The sequence below is a fragment of the Sciurus carolinensis genome, chromosome 3, assembly GCF_902686445.1.
Source record: "Sciurus carolinensis chromosome 3, mSciCar1.2, whole genome shotgun sequence".
Taxonomy (NCBI): Eukaryota; Metazoa; Chordata; class Mammalia; order Rodentia; family Sciuridae; genus Sciurus; species Sciurus carolinensis.
Genome location: NC_062215.1, coordinates 40,286,449 through 40,304,637, shown reverse-complemented (window position 1 = coordinate 40,304,637; position 18,189 = coordinate 40,286,449). Strand labels below are relative to the sequence as shown.

General features: G+C 50.6%; 1 protein-coding gene across 5 annotated transcripts in view; it reads right to left on the bottom strand.

The window, feature by feature from the left end:
* Mprip (myosin phosphatase Rho interacting protein) overlaps positions 1–18,189 on the bottom strand; it is a 143,837-nt gene that overhangs the window by 48,103 nt on the left and 77,545 nt on the right. For 4 of the 5 annotated variants that reach the window (XM_047543199.1, XM_047543198.1, XM_047543197.1 and 1 more), the window contains exons 4-7: positions 11,981–12,132; positions 7,265–7,349; positions 1,922–2,144; positions 303–813 (exon numbers count right to left, since the gene is read on the bottom strand). In XM_047543199.1, coding sequence (XP_047399155.1) covers positions 303–813; positions 1,922–2,144; positions 7,265–7,349; positions 11,981–12,132 — 971 coding nt within the window. The remainder of the gene's footprint in view (positions 1–302; positions 814–1,921; positions 2,145–7,264; positions 7,350–11,980; positions 12,133–18,189) is intronic. The other variant, XM_047543201.1, reaches the window with a different exon arrangement.

The window sequence follows — 18,189 nt, the reverse complement described above, 5'->3', positions numbered from 1 at the left end:
TAGAAGTGGGCCAAGAAGAACAAGATCCAGACCCATGAGACTCAGGCAGTTGAGAACCCACCAGGGGCCCTAGAAGTCCCAGTCCCAGGAGATACTGATCCACAGCAGCCAAGGCTTCCAGGTGCTCAGAAATCCTGCTGGCTGCAGGGAGCCTAGTTCTGGAGCTAGAATCCAGGGTCCAGAGGGAAAGGTGCCCCATGCTCTTAAAAAAACACATGTTTTCCTAGGGAAGTTTAGGGAATGTGAGAGTGTGTTTAAATGAGTGTCCACACACACAGGAATCCCCCTTGTCCCCTCCTTACCTCCGCTCGTTGCCAAACAGACGGGCCACCTCTTCCCTGCCAGGGCTCCGGGCCCGAGTCCTACGCTCCAGTCGCCTTCTCTCCACCTGGAAGGCTTCTCGGTGGCTGATCCTGATGGCCTTAGGGACGTCGGCCAGGGCGGCATACTGCCTGCTGGCTTTAAAGGCAAAGGCGCTCCCCAGTGTCTCTGTCTCCCGCCCCCCAGCGTTGCTGGAGTCCACATGAGCAAGGTGCTGGCTGGCCTCATCCAGGGAGTTGAGGGAGATGCTGCTGATCATGCGGATGGGGGCCCGAGAGCCTGGGGAGTGAAGGGGATGACCAAGCCCCTGGGAGGGCGGTTCAGGGCAACTGTACCTGTTGGGGGTGCTGGGGCTGGGGGGTGAGAGTGGCGGGGGCAGCTGCTGCTCCTCAGCCTTCAGGTCCTGCTTGGTCTTCTCTAGGGAGAAGTAGCCACTCTCCACCCGCACTTTGCGGCCACAGTCCATGCGGTCGCTACTCATGCTGCTCTCCTCTATAAGACAGGGGAGGGGGTAGCACACTCAGCCTGCTGCCAGTTGTACTACGCAAATTTCTTAAAAAGCCCACACAGGACCCAACAGGGGCCATCTCTCCATCGTTTGTCTCCAGCATTCACCAGGGATCACTCAAGGGCAGAGTTGGGAGGGGGAAAAAACCACAGGGTGGGAATGAAAGATTCATTGGCCATCTGTCCCCTATCCTGGCTGCCTCTTGCCCAGACTAGCTGGCACGGAGAGTGGGACTCCACCCCAGGAGGAGAGACATCCTACCAGATGTTTTTTACTGAACCCCAAGGAGGAAACCAATAGCTGGCCAGTCTTTGTCTCTTAGATTTGGAGGCTGGAAGGGGCAGAAGGCTATGCAGATGTGAGATGGAACAGATGGATCTTAGACGTGGATGGGCACGTGCTACCAAAGAACTCAACCTGTGCCCAGAGTGAATAAAAAGTGTGTTTCAGGCCAAGATCAGGTGGGCCAGTCCCAACTATGCACTTGTCCTTAATGAACTAGACAAAATATGAAGGGGGAAAAGCCAGATTGTGTCTTGCAGAATCCCTCTGTCCTGAGACGAGAAAGGTAGAGACACAGACCCTGATTCTGCTCAAGCAATTTGAAAGTGCTCAGTGGAGAGGATAAAATGTCAACTACTTCTTCTCCAGCACCTTCTTCCCTAACTCTAGCCAGGGGCCTGAACAGGGTAGAGGAAGAAAGGGGCTAGACAGCACTCAATACTGCTGCTTGCAGGACACAAGACAACACATGGTGGGTGGAAGTATGAATACAAGCACACAGTGCAGGTACAGAGGTCTCATCATATACAAGGGCATTGCTGCAGAGCACTTTTGATTCTCCTGACACCTACCTGGTGCTACCCTCCTCCTGTATAGATGGAACTTAAATTAGAAGGGACAAAGTCAAGGCCAAGACCAGAGCCCAAGAATCCCCAGTCACTTACTGCCCAGAACGGATGCACAAAGGGAGAGTGAGGTCTGGGGCCCTTGACCAATTCCCAGTGTCAGTTCCTATCTGCTGGGATGCAGGTCCATTGTGAGACAGGGCACAAGGACAGGTAAGCATGCGGCCAGCTGGCCACTGCTCACCTTCTTTTCCTTCCAGCCCTGGTTCCCGCAGGGAGCTGGCAGCAGGAGGCTGGCTCTGGCTGGGACTCTGAGCTGGGCTCAGGCTGCTCCCATCAGGTTGGTCCTTGGCCCTCATTTCTTCCTGCCAGAGTGTGGACTTGGTGGTGGGGACTTTCTCTGCACTGGGGATGCTGCTGCTGCTGCTGCTGCTGCTGGTGACAGCCACCTTGGCAGGTCCAGGCTCCTAGAGAAATAGTGGTGTAAGTCAGGGCATAAGAGCACATAGCCCAAGCCAGTTCACAGGTCCTGAGTGCACAGTTACAGGGGACACCAGGTCAGCTACACAGCACCAGGGCCCAGGAAGCCCCAGAAGGGAATGCTTGGAACAATGGAGACACTCCTTCCAGATGGTATCATGACCTTTTTACCTCTGTGGCCCCACAGTGCCTAGTCCAAGTGGCCTGAGGCCATCTTGGCAAATGTGTGAAGGAAAGGCCCCAGGTTTATTCCAGAGGTAAGTCCCAAACATGTGCAAGTTCTTCCCACCCACACAACCAGAGAGCACTCAAAATAGTAGCCATGGGTGAGACCATAGGGGCTCGCTCAGAGTCTGCCAATCCTAGACTCCCAGGCACTTTACACACAAATAAGGGGAGACAGATGGGGCAAGGGAAGCAAACACATCTCTGGTCATAAGAAGCTGAAATGGAACACTCAGACACTATGTGAAGGAAATAATCGTCAATGATGATGGTCAAAAGCTATGGCCTAAAATGTTTGTGTCCCCCACCCCATTTGTATATGGCAATCCTAACATTAATGGTGATGGTACTAGGAGGTGAGGCCTTTGGGATGTGATTAGGTCATGACAGTGGAGCCCTCACAAATGGGATTAGTACCCTTATAAAAGAGGGCCCACAGAGCTGACTTGCCCCCTCCCATGAGGACCACCCAGTCTGTATTTTATTATGGTGACAGGAATGAACTAAGACACCAAATATCTGGCTCAAACCTGCACACATGCACCCACACACGCTTGTGTACATGTTTGTGTGCATGTGCTCTTCCACACACGGGCTGGCACAAGTTAGACCCAAGTTGGTAGCTCCATTGAGAATGACATCAAGTCCCTTTTTTTCCAGGTCACAGAAGTGGTGCTGTTGAGGGGAGAAGTGTTTGTGGGGCAGGCTCTCTGACAGATACAAAAAATTCAACTCCTGAGCACACAGACAAGAGAACTCTTCTACAGAACCCTGACAAGGTCAGGGCTGGGATACCCTGCTTTCTTGCAGCATCAGTTCATCCCTTGCCCAATCAGCCTGCCAAAGGTGCTCCCAATAAGATGCCTTTGATCCCTTTCAAAAATGAGGCATGTTTCAGCTGTCTTGCCAAAGACAGGGGATGATACAGTAATGCTCACCTCCCACTCCCATCCTGGCAGCCCAGCCTCATTTTTTAAATCACCTCTCAGTCCATCTCTGGCTCGGGGCCCTTGGTGAGGGCTAGAGATGACCAGATAATTTATAGGTGCTTCCATATGCACATGCAGACACAGCAGAGCCTTTGGGTTATTTGTTTACAGGCAGGCTAGGCACCATACCATTCAGTCTCACCAAGTTAGCCCCTTGGAGGGGAGGCCTCTCGCATGGCCAGAAGAGGCAGTGTGGGGATCCAAGCATTTCCACCATTACATGCCCCCAGAGAAGGGGAAAGGGTAGGGAGGGGCAGGGTACTGCCTTGGATGGGGGCCCCAGTTCAAATCTGCTGTCAGTTTTATAAGGATTACAGGCCTCACAGGACAAGATTAGTCAGGAAGGCTCTTCCTGCAGGTCCCAGGACAAACACTTGACAACCCATTTGGCTCAGAGCCAAATAGCTTACCAACTCCCACACTGGAGACCCTTCTCAGAAGAAGTCAAGATTTTCCAAAGTAAATGCTACAGGTTTCTCCTACCAGTTTCATGAGGGCTCCAATGACCCACAGAGACCCAGCCCCAGGGCCACCTGCTCCTCCAGTCAGCACACTGCTCTGGCCTGACCATTCACCACAAATCACAGCTGTGCCACCTTCACTCCCCTTAGCAGCAACACTTCGCCCAAGCACCAGCCACTCCAGGTCTTTCTGCCATGCCCCCTTACACCACCCCATGGTCTGCCACTCCAAGTCCAGGTGGCCAGAGGCTGGGCACAGCTCTGGTGGGTTCAAGGGTAGCTGGACTCTTGCAGAGATGTGGTGGGAGGCAATGTAAAAACTATCCTTGATATATCAGTCTCCACAGTGGAACAGACACTGATCAAGAGCTGGTAGAGGCCAGCAGAGAGGGCCATAGAGGAAGGAGCAGGATTCTGTGCCTGTAAGGGGCATAGACCTGGCCATGGCTCCTATAGCTCCCCACTGGGAGTGGAAGTGCCTAGGGCACACGCATACCCTTCTTGAGGTACAACACCTAGGACATTACTGATGATTTTCTCCTTCAGTTACCTGATTTCTTTTGTCTCTACACTAAATAAAATTCATTGGGACAGCAGTAACAAAGTCACTCTGGTTTGCAGGGGATGGGTGGAAATGGGCAACAGGGAAGTCCATCCCTAGACAAAGATGCTTTTCTTTCTCTGAGCTGATGGATGAGACATCTGGCTGGGCCAGGTGTGGCCACAGAGCTAGGCCTAGGTCTTGGGGATCGCTTGATGCCTCACAACGTGGGGGAGGGCTGCTGGGGCTCACATTACACAGATCCAGCCTTAGTCAGAGGAAGAGGCACAACACCGGGGTCTCTGGGTGCCATCTTCTGGATGCCCAGGAGAGCTCATTGCTCATGTTGTCAGTGCTGAAGTGAAGTCTGTGCTGTTCACTAGAAACACTCAAAGGGGTTTCAAAGCAGAAGGAGAGAGGAAATAGGTCCCCTCTCTCTGAAGGAGTGCCACAGAAGGCCTCTACTTCCCTGGCATTAAAATGGAGGAGGAGAGAGGGCTCTGCCCTAAGTGGGGGATAGCAGAAATCTCAAGAGAAAATGAGACTCCTGTGGAAGGAGAAGCAGACAATATATGCACAGGTCAGGGCATGGCCTCTGTTTTACAGGTCTCTGAAAGGGACCAAAACCTGGGGAACTGGGAAAAGGGAGAAGTTGGCTTCTCAGGGCTCCATCTGGCTAACAGAGACCTTCAGTGCCTGCACAACTGGCTGGAGACTTCAGCCCTGGTCACACCTAACAGCAGACTAGTGCTTCCTTCTGTTCCTTCCCCTTCTAAACACTCCTTGGAGGCTGTGCCTCACAGGCTACAGTTGTAGGGCTCCGGTAAGGACTGGGTCTGTCTCCTCTCCCTGCCCTGGGTTTTGCTGGTATTTCCTGTCCCCCAGTCAAATGGCTGGCTGCTTCCCCTGCAACCTAATCCATGGCCCCACCTTGGGCAACTCCAGGGCAGTAGACAGCCAAGGCTTCAAGACCTGAATGGTTCAATGTGAAACTCTTCTGGGCCTACAAAAGGCTGTGGAGAAAGTGTCAGGCATAGGGCTCCTGACTCTACAGGAACCAAAAAGCTTTAGGTTCACCCCACAACCCTACACTGGCCACTTGAACACCTTCAGCATCAGGCTGCAGCAGGAGGAGGCCTGCTCAGAGACCTCGATCCAAAGCAGTGCCTGTCTCTCTTGTGTAAAGGGCCCTTGTCACACCACACATCAGTTGGGAAAGATGTGTGATTAAACAGCTTTTGAAACTAGTGGACTCAAAAGGGGTGATTTGGGGATAAGGGGAAGAAATGAGAGTGACCTGCCAGGTCAGCTTAGGAGAGAGCTGAGATCCCTGCACTCCGAAGTCTGAGAGGCATACGCTCAGGGAAGTGAGTGACTTCCCTGCCCTTGGTCTTACTGACCAAAAAGGTAAGAGCCGAGCTAAGGGCAGCATCATCTGGCGGCTCACAGGGAAGGAACACAACCAACACAACCCTGGAGTTACCTTATTTGGAGGCAGAAGGTCTGCACAGCACTATTTCACAGGCATCACCATGGAAACATGGTATAATCCTAAATGCTGCTATTCTGCCTATGATATTTTCTCTCAAACCATGTAGCTTTGGAAGATTTGCGTGTTAACTGCTATTCTCCAGCAGGAAACTCCATTTTCAGTCTCCAGGAACCACTATGATTGCATTTTTTGCTGACTTCCCGTCCGGGACATTTTCCTTTCAGGAGATGTTGGCCCAGGTGCCACCTGGGACTCTTTGGGGAATTACAGGATGGTGAATGGACATCTGTCAATGGAGGGTGGGTTCCAGCTGTGCTCTACTGTCAGGAGGGCCTTTGCGACAGCTTAGCACAAACTGGTCGGAGGGCAGTCAGAGGGGTGTGAGAAAGAACTCAAGACAATGCTCATCACCACTTTCCTGCCTGTCCCTGACAGCAGTTCAGTGAGGGAGAGCAGTCAGGGAGGACTTCATAACCCCAGGGAAGCAGGGTTCCCACCTCAGGCTGGCTCTCTTCATTTCTGCTGCCTCTGACCTTGCAATGCTCAGGGGACCCCATCTCATTCTGCTCACTCTTGGGATGGAGGTGGGAGGGTAGCAGCTGGATGCTTGATGGATCAAGAGCAAAAGCCCTTCATGAGGCAACAGTTTGATACAGAGGGGGAAGGATTAGCATTTGCTGAGTACCCATAATGGGTTTTGTTTCCTTTAACACCCACAATCATCCTAGCAATTAGATACCAATAGATCTGTTTTGCAAATTTCTTAGTAGAAACTCAGAAAGGTTACCTCACTCCCCCAGGCCCCAGGAGTGTGGGGAGTATGTCAGAGATGGAGGTGTACAGCCCTTCCTGCCCTGGCCAGGAAGGGAAGGAGGGAAGAGGAGAGGGGTCTGGAGAGACTGTCCCAGCCACCCTCACTCTTATCACATGGGAATCAGGGTGGGGGACCCTGAGAGTCCCTCACTGGGTGGGGACACCCCAGGACTCTCCCTTTCCACGACACAGCCTGCTGCTTGCACAGCTGTCTCCTTTCCTGGGCTGTGGCAGTACCGGAACATATGCAGCAGGCCAGCCCCTGCACATGTTATTCCCTCCCCAGAAGCCAACAGGATGACCATGGGAAGGGACACACTCTACCACTGTTGCTTGGCATCTGCCTATTGGCTGTAACCCTCCCTTGTGCAGCCCCAGGGCACACCAGCAGGCTACTGTGTCCTGGTGGCTTGGAGGAGATGGTGTGGACTGTGGCCCTCAGAACATGGAGAGGATCAGGGTGTGTGTAGGGTGTAACCGCCACAGTCCTAGCACAAACCCTTCCCTACTCTGTAACCTCCAGAAGCCCTTCTTCCCAGGCGCCAGCCCCATTGAGGGGATATCACTTGGCAAACCCATGGCCTACCTGCGGGGTGGGCGGTTCTACTTTCCTTTTCTTCTTCTGGTTCTGCTTGTTGGTCCTGGGATACACCATTAGCATCTCTAGCCACCTGGGGAGAAGAGAGGAGACAGACCACCAAATTAAAACCCTGGTTCTCAGGGACCATGACCTGACCTTTGCTGGGTGGTCCAGGTTCCAGGCACTATGCCTCCTCCTGGAGATGCTCATCCGGTGGCCAGGTTTCTAGGCAATGAGTAAGGCAGAAGCAGCACAGGGTGTGTCAGGTCCAGGTCCAGATGATGACCCTGTCAAGGCCACAGCAGGTTGACGGCACAAGACAGGCTCCATGGGCAGAGGTGGCCCTGGCCACAGGCGTTGGGTCACAAGGGCATACATATCATGATCACATTACTGACCTATCTCCAGGGCTTAGACTCAACTCTCAAACTGCCTGCCCAGAGTGGATTTGTGGAGTACACAAATGGGCAGCAGCTGGGGGCCATTTAAGGTTACTGAGGCAGACGTTAGCCCTGAGGAGAAAATCAGGAGTCACCCCACGGTGGGTTACCTCAGGGGTAAGTGACTGACTTTGCAGCCCACCCCTTGGACAGGGAGGATGCTGGGCACCCTGGCTTTGGGGAAGGCCAGCAGAAGTGCCCAGGGACCATCACTAAGGATGCTGAAGGGGAGCATAGAAAGAGTGGGAGCTATAAGCTGGGACCTCAGAGATCTGACCCTGCAATGCTCTGGCTCTGCCTTGGGCACGCCTAGCCCCTTGAGGCTTCCATCTCCTCATTTCTGAAACTAAAGGCTAGATCAGGTCATGGCTTAAACATTGCACAGAATTTTACCAGGACAAAGGATCTGAACAGTGGCTGCCTCCCAGTTGAGGCTACCTTTAGCCCAGCCCAGCCCAGCCCAGCCCAGAGTAATTAGCTACTCAATTAGTAGCTAAAAGTATGGACAAACACCTGTGCGATTATAGCCAGGTCCTATGGGTCTCTGCTTGCCCAAGGCAAGAAAAGAGACTGCAACTGTATCTGCAAGAAGAGCAGGCTTCCCCAGGGCCCCAAGCCCTCTCACTTCTTGTGTCTTGCTCCTAGAACTTGGGGCTCACAGAGCTATGGGGGCTGCCCTTTCAGCAGCCACAACAGCTGATATTTCTGCCAGGCACTCCAAGGACCTGTGCCTGCAGAGGGCAGTTCCAACAACTTCACCTGACTCTTTGTTTAAGGTTATCACACACCCTCAGGGCCCCAGGTGTGTGGGAAGCATGGTGGGGTTGCAGAATCTTCTGAGAGCCCTAAGGCCTGCAAGGTACCCTCCCTCAGGAGGAAGGAATGAATTGGCCAGCATGTTCTTGCCCTGTAGCACCAACTGAATGCAGTTGAAGGAGGAAGGGAAAGGCCTGGGTTGTGCACTGGACATCTTATTTGCTGCTCGGCCATGCTGTGGCTGGGATCACAGATGCTGAAACAAATGATGGAATGTGTACTTGGTTCTCAGATTTCTCACAGAAGCCCAGTAGTAACTGTTAAATGTTATCTAGATGTGTTACGAATGTTAACAAAATAAACCAAGTGAAGAAAGAAGAGGGGTGAATATTGGTGGGTGTTAGGACTGCCCAATTCCAGGGGGAAGGAGAGAGGGAGAGAACACAGCTGATAGTAGGGCAGGGGAAAGAAGGGAGGCCAGTGCCCAGCCCTGGTGGAGAGTGCAGGTGAGGCACACTTGTCCACTTCCACCCAAAGCCCCCTCCTCTAAAAGAGCTGTGTGAAGTGTGGCCTGAAAACCTAAAAGCCCCTCCTGGCACATGGAAACTGGAAAGAGAACCACTTACTCTCTCCACCCAGCCCTGAAGAGACCAGCAGCCTCAAGGCCTTTCAGAAAGACTAGGAGGTTGAACAGGCTGGTCCCAATGGCCCTGCTCCCAGACAGCCCAGTGGAAGCACTTGTATCTCCTTAGGGACCTGACTTTGATGTAGTGTTCAGGGGCCAGAGCCCACAAATTAGGGGCCGTGACAGGCAGAGGAAGCTGCAGCAGGCACCAAGGAAGGGGGCCACCTGCAAGGACAAGAGAAGATAGAAAAACAAAGGCAGGAGTACCTGACCCAGGATGCAAATATGGTTGTGTGACTCACCATAGAGACTGAGTGTTGCAGCATGTGGGGAAGGGAAAAAGCAGCTGTCGGGTCAGGAGTGGGCCCAGGGACAGGTTGCCACCATGGGAACCTACCTGCTCGACAGAAATGAGCAGGACCCAAACCAAGACAACAAGAGAGGAAGAGCCTCAGGTGACCTATTCTAGCAGTGGCTATGGTACCAAGCCACAGCACAAGCCTAGGGCTCTATGGAACACCCAGCCCATATACAGGATGCTGAGGCTACGTGCATCCAGTACTCTGGTCTGCTACTAATGTCTAACCAAGGTGTGTGGGTATAGCAGGCCCCATACATGCCAACAGAAGAGACAACAGAGGCTGTGTATGGGGTACACACCTATAATCCTAAACAGAGGGCTAAGGCAGGAGGATAGCAAGTTTGAGGCCAGCATAAGCAACTCAGTGAGACCCTCTCTCAAAATAAAAGAAGCCTGGGGTGCAGTTCAGTGGCAGAACACTTCCTTATTAGCACACGTGAGGCGCTAGGTTCAACTCCCAGTATTGTGAGGGGGGTGGGGGAAGGAAGAGAAGAAGAGGAGAGGATGGCAAAATGAAAATGAGGGGTTTGGAACGCAGCAAGGACCCCACAATAAATGCTATAGGTATGGGTCAAAAGCTAAGCATAGAAATCATTTGGCCTTTGGTTTTTTGGGATTGGCTTATCTCACTTAGCATGATATTCTCCAACTTCATCCATTTGTCTGCAAATGCCATAATTTTATTCTTTTTTATGGCTGAGTAATATTCTATTGTGTATATATACGACAGTTTCTTTATCCATTCATCAATTGAAGGGCATAATGGGGGGTGGGAGGGAGGCAAGAATGGAGGAAGGATGGATTGTATAGAGGAAAAAGAGGGGTGGCAGGGGTGGGGGGAAGGAAAAATAACAGAATGAGACAAACATCATTATACTATGTACATGTATGATTACACAAATGGTATGACTACTTCATGTACAACCAGAGAAACAAGTTGTACCCCATTTGTTTATAAGCAATCAAAGTAAATAAATTATAAAAAAAAAATTTAATCAAAAAAAAAAAAAAAAAAAAAAAAAAGCTAAGCATAACATTTTCTAATCATCACTGAGCCAGTTCCAGATACTCCCCTGCCTGCCTGGGGACCTCAGACCTCCTTTCCACTTCACCTGTCACCCAGTCTGCTCTGAGATACAGTCAGGAGGGAGAGGTTCCCTAAGGGATCCATTTTGGACTGGTGTGTCTGGTCAGGGTAGGCAACAGCAACTGGTGTGAATAGGAGTACAGACGGCCACTCATCTTGACATGTCCCCTGCCACCAGGCCCTCAGGCTCCTCAGGTTCTTCAAAAGCCCTCGATATCCTTAAGCCCCATGGTTCTACATTAAGCTCAGGGAGAGACACAAAGGTGCTTCTCCAGCTCATTCCCAGCAAACTGGGTGGCCTCCCAGCATGGGGCACTCCTTGATGCCCATCCTCTCACCTCCTTACTCTAGGCCTGGGAAAGAGCTGCAGGTGGGATGCTAAAGCAAGGTGGTACTCCAAGGAGTTTTCTGTTTGTCAAACCAAAGGGCTTCAGATCTCTAATTCCTTCTACCCTGCAGGGCAAGATGAGTGGAAATTTCTGGGATCCACTCCCTGAGCCTCCAGCCAGGCCTGCTAAGCCTGCCCACCCACACAGACCAGGCAATTTTAGTCCACAGTCCAGGCTGTGAGGTGCTGGTACCAAATACCACTGCTGGACCAGGAGATCCCTGAAGCTCAGAGGCATAGTGCTCATGTCTCCCAGACTATTGGCTATCTCAAAATGTGGGCACCCTTTACCTCACAGGCCTTCCTCTAAACACTACATAGAGGAGTGGGATGAGTAAAAGGCTGTCCTTTCCACCCAAAGAATCCAGTCTCTAGATAGAGTGGCTTTATGTGAGGCACTGAAGACATGACTAAGATATGCTCCACCCTCAAGGGTCATCGCTGCAGAAGATGCATATGCACATGGACCATCTGGAGCTTTTACCCAAGCTAGGTGATGGAGCCCAGGGTCTCCACATGATGTGCTCCTTAGCCTAGAGGAAAAGAGGAGTGGTTCCAGGCTTAGGGGAGGGCATAAACATTACCATGCAGTTCAGTACCTGAGGCACACGGCAGTGGGGTGGGTGGCTGGAGAGTCAGAAAAGGTCTCAGAGGGTCCACCAGGCAACTTGGACCTGACTCTGGGGGCAGGAGAGAGACAAGGGCAGATGTACTTTGGGGACTGTGCCGCCTTGTGGCTGAGTGATAGGTAGGCTGGGGGGAAGTGAGAGTTGAGGTGAGGAAGTCAGTGAAGAGGCCAGAGGAAGACACACGGTGGGCCCACAAGGAGAGGCTATCCCAGAGTCTTAAGGATGTATGAGCAGCCTTGTTGAGTGTATGGAAAACAGCTAGGCATGGAATGGAGACCTGGTGGGCACAGTATACTGAAGTGCTGAGAAAGACAGGGAACTAAGGAAGTCATTCAGAGAGATATATGCTGACATGGTCAAAATGACACACAACACATTTGGTGCTGAATTTAATCAAGTCCAGTACAAGGGTCCCTTCTGTTTGCTGAGTGCTCACCCATTGATGATTTCCTTGGTTTCTGCCCTGATGAAATGCTCCTTCTCAGGTGTCAGGATGCACAAGGAGAACTTCTGGCCAGTACGGCCCTCCCCATCCACCACATCTGTGCACTGGTTCATGTTGATAGTGCCCTGTGGGAGGGTTGTGGGCTGCAAAAACAAGACAGGCAGTCACTCAGAGGTAGCAGAAAGGATGCAACATAAGATGACATCTCGTCCTGGAATACTTGGTCACTGCCATCCCTCAGTCCTCATAGTTCCACTTCCTCCCTACCCACTCAGGAAGAAGCAGAGCAGACCAGGTTTTCTCAGAGGACACCCAGCTGGACTTCACTTCCTACTTAAGAACAATATCCTGGCTTGCATCAGAGGAAGGGGCAGGGGTGGGGGGGGGCAGGAAGGGGACAGTTCAGTGAGGACAGCTGGGGGGACAGAGGCAGCCAAGATCCTAGTCCCAGAAGGGTTGCTGATCTAAGAGAACAACGAGAGAAAGCTCCAGAGGAGGTAGATTCAAAATAGCCAGGTTATTTTTAGATAGAAGGATGGAACTGGAGGAAAGCCACATCCTTAAGCTCATCCTTAAGCTTGGTCATGGGGCTGGGGAACACAGTCAGGCACCTTGTAAGGACCAGCCCACCGGCACCTGCCCAGTACTTGGAGCCTGCCAGCCAGCTGTAGTCCAGAACAATTTTTCCCCCCTGAACAGAAAAGCTGTTAGACACTGAAATTAGGGACGGAAAAACCAAAATCAGAAAAGGAAGGCTTTAAGAAATTCACTCAGGTGAATAGCTAGAGGAGCAGGCTTTTCTAGAGGTGATCTTTTAGCCCTTATTTGGTCTTAAGACTCCCCACCAAATGTGCAGGTGCTTTGGGAAGGTGGACAGGGTGCTGTGGCTCCCACCACACCAGGACTACTAGTTCCCTCAGGGAAGTGCAGTCAGTTGTTCAGAGCCCTAGGGCTGGTGGGCAGGCTGTCTCTGTAGTGCCCTGGGGCCCACCACTTCTTTTGTTTCGCTCCTGGAAAAGCAGCAAATGCTTGCACCTTCAATTTAGCAAAGAGGCAGATGGTGGCAGTCAGGGACAGTTTAATCAGTTCTTACTGCCAGCTCCCTGCTCACATCTAAGGGAGGGGCCTGGTCTGAGGGCAAGATGTGGTACCCATGCTGACCTCAGACCTACTACCCCACCCTACTCTACCCCACACCACTGGTTTCATCTGCCAAACTCAGGTTTAGCTGCCACCTCCCCAAGCCTCTCCAGCTGGAGTGTGTTGTGATCTTCCTGTTACTGCTACTTGGCAGACCTGTAAGCCACTCCTGCCACCTTTCTCCACAGCCAGTCCTGATGCCTGCTACAGGAGCAGACCCGATGGTCACTGGAATCCACATACTATCCCCACTAGGTCTCTTCCCCAATGTTGCAGAGTGAACCCCCAACTCCAAGAAGCCTTTCTTTGTGGGGCCTCTGACCTTAAATAAGCTTCACTGGCCTAACTCAGAATGGCAGGTAGCAGGGCAGAGGTTGGGTTCACAGGAGCCTCTGCTTTGAGTGGGACACACACACTTAGCAGGGGTTCACAGTGCAAGGCTTCAGCACTGCAGGGGTGGGGTTGAGGATCAATGGTCACCCAGCACTCTTATCAGCATAGTAGGGCATCTCCAGGTACTGTTGGCTGGTCCCTAAGAAGGGGCCAACAATGGGAGCCTGGTGGGGCTGTCCTGCAACCAAGCAGTGGGCAAGGGCAGTGGTCTCCAATTCCATCTTGCTTGGATCCAAGTCCCCATAGCCTTCTGGCTGGGGAGGTCCAGGCGAGGGGTCCTTAACCTTTTCCACCTACCTCTCTCCAGTTCCAGCCCCTTCCCTTATTCTACTCTACCGAAGTCTAATCCCTAGGCCTTCTCTGAAATGCCCCTCTGAGCTGCTTGGAGTTGGACTGCTCCACACAGAAGCATATGCTTCCCCCAGTCCTGAAGTGAGGACCAAATGACAAAGTTGTGTATGAGCCATGAGTGATCAGAGGGAGGGGACCACAGAGAGGCTTTTCCAGGGCACCTTTTCCTCCCAGGTCCTGGATTACCACTCCAAACCTTGGGCCCAGGGGTCTCAAATGCTGACAGCATGTGTCCTTGGTAAGGTATAGATGTATACCACAATGCCAGTAGACTATAAGATGTAACATATGTCACACAAAGATAAATGGGGATGATAAAACATCAACAGAAATTCTAATATTTTCTCCTCAAGGGGTCACCCACTGGGGTTACTTCTGACAACTATTCCAGGATTCAATGTCACTGAACTACTCATTGTCATCAAAGGTCTGCTCTCCACTCTGGCACAAAAACTGTTTCTGCTGGGTACTGGGTCACTAGCCACAGATCCTGCCTTGCAGCTGGAAATAGTCATGGGTCTCAGCCTCTCCAGCCAAGTATGAAATAATGCCCACAGCTTCTCCTCCTCCTCCTCCTCACTGGGGCCTCAGCTTCCTCATGTGTGAAATGAGGGTTCTCCTTCCAGAAAGGATTTTGGAAGAAAGGAAAAGAAGGCAAAGGTAGGTCAGGACTGAAGGAAACTGATGTTATGACCCATGTGCCAGTATCTCACAATTATAATATCCTTCACGGCCCCCTTCAACATTACTGTGAGACAGTCACCTGATCCTATTACACATGCAGCAAAGGGCAAAGAGAAGGAATGTCAAGGAATAGGGGAAAGCTGTGGTTCTGGGCTCGATTCACCCTTGGAGCTTCTAATGAGGTAGCAGGAAATTCCCTACTCCAAAATTAGATGATCTCATTCTTAGTTAACCCTGGTATTAACTTTTCTTTTTAACAGCAGATTTATTGAGATATAATTCACATACCATACAATTTACCAATTTACAGAGTACAAATCTAATGTTTTTTTAGCATGTTCATACCATGCTAACAATTAATTAACTGTAGAACAGTCTCATCACCCACTAAAAAACCTGGTCAATAGCATTCACTTCCCTCTAAACCTCCCAACCACTAATCTGCTTTCTGCCTCTAAAGATTTTACTTATTCTGGACACTCCATATAAATGGAACCATACATTGCAACCTTTGTGTCTGGATTCCTCCTTCAGCACACTTTGAAGGATCATTTGTGATGCAACATGTGTCAGCATTTCACTTCTGTTATTCAGCCCATTCTGTGGATGTACCACATTTTGTTTATCCGGTCACCTGTTGATGGACACTTGGGTTTGTTTCTACTTTGGGGCTGTTGTGAACAATGCTGCTATACATGTTGACATACAAGTGTTCATGTGAACATATGCTTTCATTTCTCTTGGGTGGAAAACTAGGAGTGGAATTGCTGGGTCATATGGGAACTGTTTAACTCTTTGTGAAACTGATATACTATTTCCCAAAGTGGCTACACCATTTGACATTCCCATTAGCACTATTAAGGATCTGGCATTAACTTTTAAAACTATATTTACACTGTGCTTCCAACCAGTGCTCTTGGACAGCACGTCTAGATATGTACTGTCAACCTGCTAAGAAAATAGTTCCTTCCAAGTCTCAACAGCACTGCCCAAGGAAACAAACACCAATGCTTTTTTTGTATGTGTGCATATGTGTGTGTGTGTTTGTGTGTGTGTTACTGGGGACTGAACCCAGGGGTGTTTAATCACTGAGCCCCATCCCTAGCCCTTTTTTATATTTTGTTTAGAGACAAGGTCTCACTGAGTTGCTTAGGACCTTGCTAAGTTGCTGAGGCTGGCTTTGAACTCATGATTCCCCCGCCTTAGCCTCCCAAGTTGCTGGGATTTCAGGTCTTGCCACTGTGCCCATCTTCACAAATACCAATGTTACAGTAGCACTACTGACAACAATGCCACTCACCCTGAACATGGCCCTGGTCCAAGCCCTGCCCCTGCATCCTCTCACTGAACACTCTCATGACCCCATGGGACAGGTGCCACTGTCATCTCCATCCTACATGTGAAAAACAAAGTCTGGTGGCCCATTTTCAGAATACAGCATTTAGCTTTAAATGTAAAATTGGGATGTAAGAAAAGAAGCAGAAGGAGAGAACAGAATGGAAAGTTGCAAGCTGGTAATATTTGAATGTGAAAAATTCACAGCAGCCCTTTGACAAACAGGAGGTGAGAGGGAAGGGGCTGAAGAAAGGGTCAGCCTAACCAACAGAGATAAATCGCAAGATGCTCTCAATCCAAGAAGACCTTCCTGACAAAGAGAACAAAGGAAGGTGGGGACAATAAAGGTATATTTCTTTAAATAGCTCAACAGAAGATAGTAGAACCTAGGCAATGTTTGGGAAGACTACACCCCCAGAGTACTCAGTCAATGAGGAACCAGGGGAGAGACTTTGTGCATTAGTGTATAAAATGCTGACTGTAACTGTTCCGGGTGTACCTGTTTACCCAAACAACAGATCCTGCAAGACCATCATTAGAGCCTTGCTTTTCCTGTATGTTTGTCTCTCAGTCCACTCTCTGGGTTCAGACAGGTGAGTGTGAACCCAGAGAAGCAGGGGGAAGCAGGCCACCAAGAAGCTAAATAACTCATCCAGGGTCACAATGCTCAGAAGGAGCCATGTCAGAATTCAAATTCAGGTTCCTGGTCCTGCAAATAGTCACTTTGCTACGCTACCACACAGTTGCTCTCCTACAATCAAAAAGCTGGAACATATTCAACCAAGTGTTCCAAGATAGCCCATGCTTCTGGCCAGTGCCTCGTCCCTCCCCTTCTGCCTCCGTCTAGGAGCAGGACACACCCATCTGTATTCTCAGCCCTCAGAAGACAGAAGAAAAATGTTCAGGCTGGGCCCAAACCTTGTGCTCCAAGAGCAAGGACAAGTATCTAGGCTGTAACCCAAATTCAGGCAGAGGGAACGCCTGCTTCTGATGCTGTCAGCAAGAAGTCAGCTCCACTGAGTTCCCTGCCCTAGTTCTGTACCTCCAAAGGCTAGAAATCCGGGCCTCCTAAGAGGCCCAGCTTCACCTAGTTTTGCTTATTCCTGAAAAAGAGATGTACCTGTTGAACCAGAGGGAAAAAAGAGAAAAGTAGGGGGGAAGAAATCACAGGGAGGGGCTGCTCAGTGTTATCAAAGGGAAGCCCTTTCCTTCAGACAGTTGTTGTTACAGAATCAAAAGATTCTTCTACTTGAGGCACAGCAGGAATCATACATGCTGTCCTCCACTGCCCCATTCATATAGTGAAGGAAAATAAGAGACTCACAGTTAATCAAAACTTTTCCTTGGGCCAAGAACTGACCCCTAGATCTCAAGGTCAGAAAGGTCTTCTTGGGGTAAAGCCAAATCCCACCTACTGCTTAGGTCCCTGGACAGTGTAGTTCTCTAATTCATCTGACACCCACAGAAAATACCAAATCACAAAGTGATGAGCACACATGGCACAAGCGCACACATGCATGCACAATGGAAAATTGCAAACCAGCACCTTTACCATAAGCAATGTATGCATTTGCTTAGTTACTGATTTTCATATTCACTGTGACCTGCTTAAAGACTGGGAAAAGCACTGCTTGCAAACCTTGGTCATGAGCAGTCACCAGCTGACTGCACACTCCAGGGAGGACAAGAAGACACTATCAGTGGGAGCCTCAGTAGCAATATGAGTGTCCATCATTTCCTGCTGCTCATGGAGGGTTGGGCAGGGCAGATAGTTGAAGATGTTGACTTGCTCCCCTTGACCCTAGTCTCTGGGGGACCACACCACTGTTCTGAGTTCCAGATGCACCACCTGGGGCTCATACCCCTTTAAGTAACTGAACAAGTCGGAGTTCTCTGGCACCTCTGCCTTTCTTGGTGTCCTTCCTCCCTGGTCTTTGCAACCATTTTGCACAACATTATAGGTAACACTGCCAGGCATAACCCATGATGCCCGTCCCCCTTCAGTCTGACCCCTGAGCACAGCAGAAGGGCATTCAGACACACCCTGCCAGTAACAGACCTTCTTCCTCCCAAAGGCAATGATAATAGGCCCCCAGGCAGGCAGGGGGAGTTGAGTTTTCTTTCTTTGGGATTGAGGAGGTTGGATTCAAGTTCTCTAAGGAAGGAAAAGTGTTTCCTGGGGAGCAGCGATGTATCAGCCATATTCACAGGGGCAAGCAGCTGCCCAGTAATAGAGAGGTCCCCAGCTCTTCCTGCTTTAGTCAACTGCCCCTAAGGTCAGACTCTAATAAATCAAG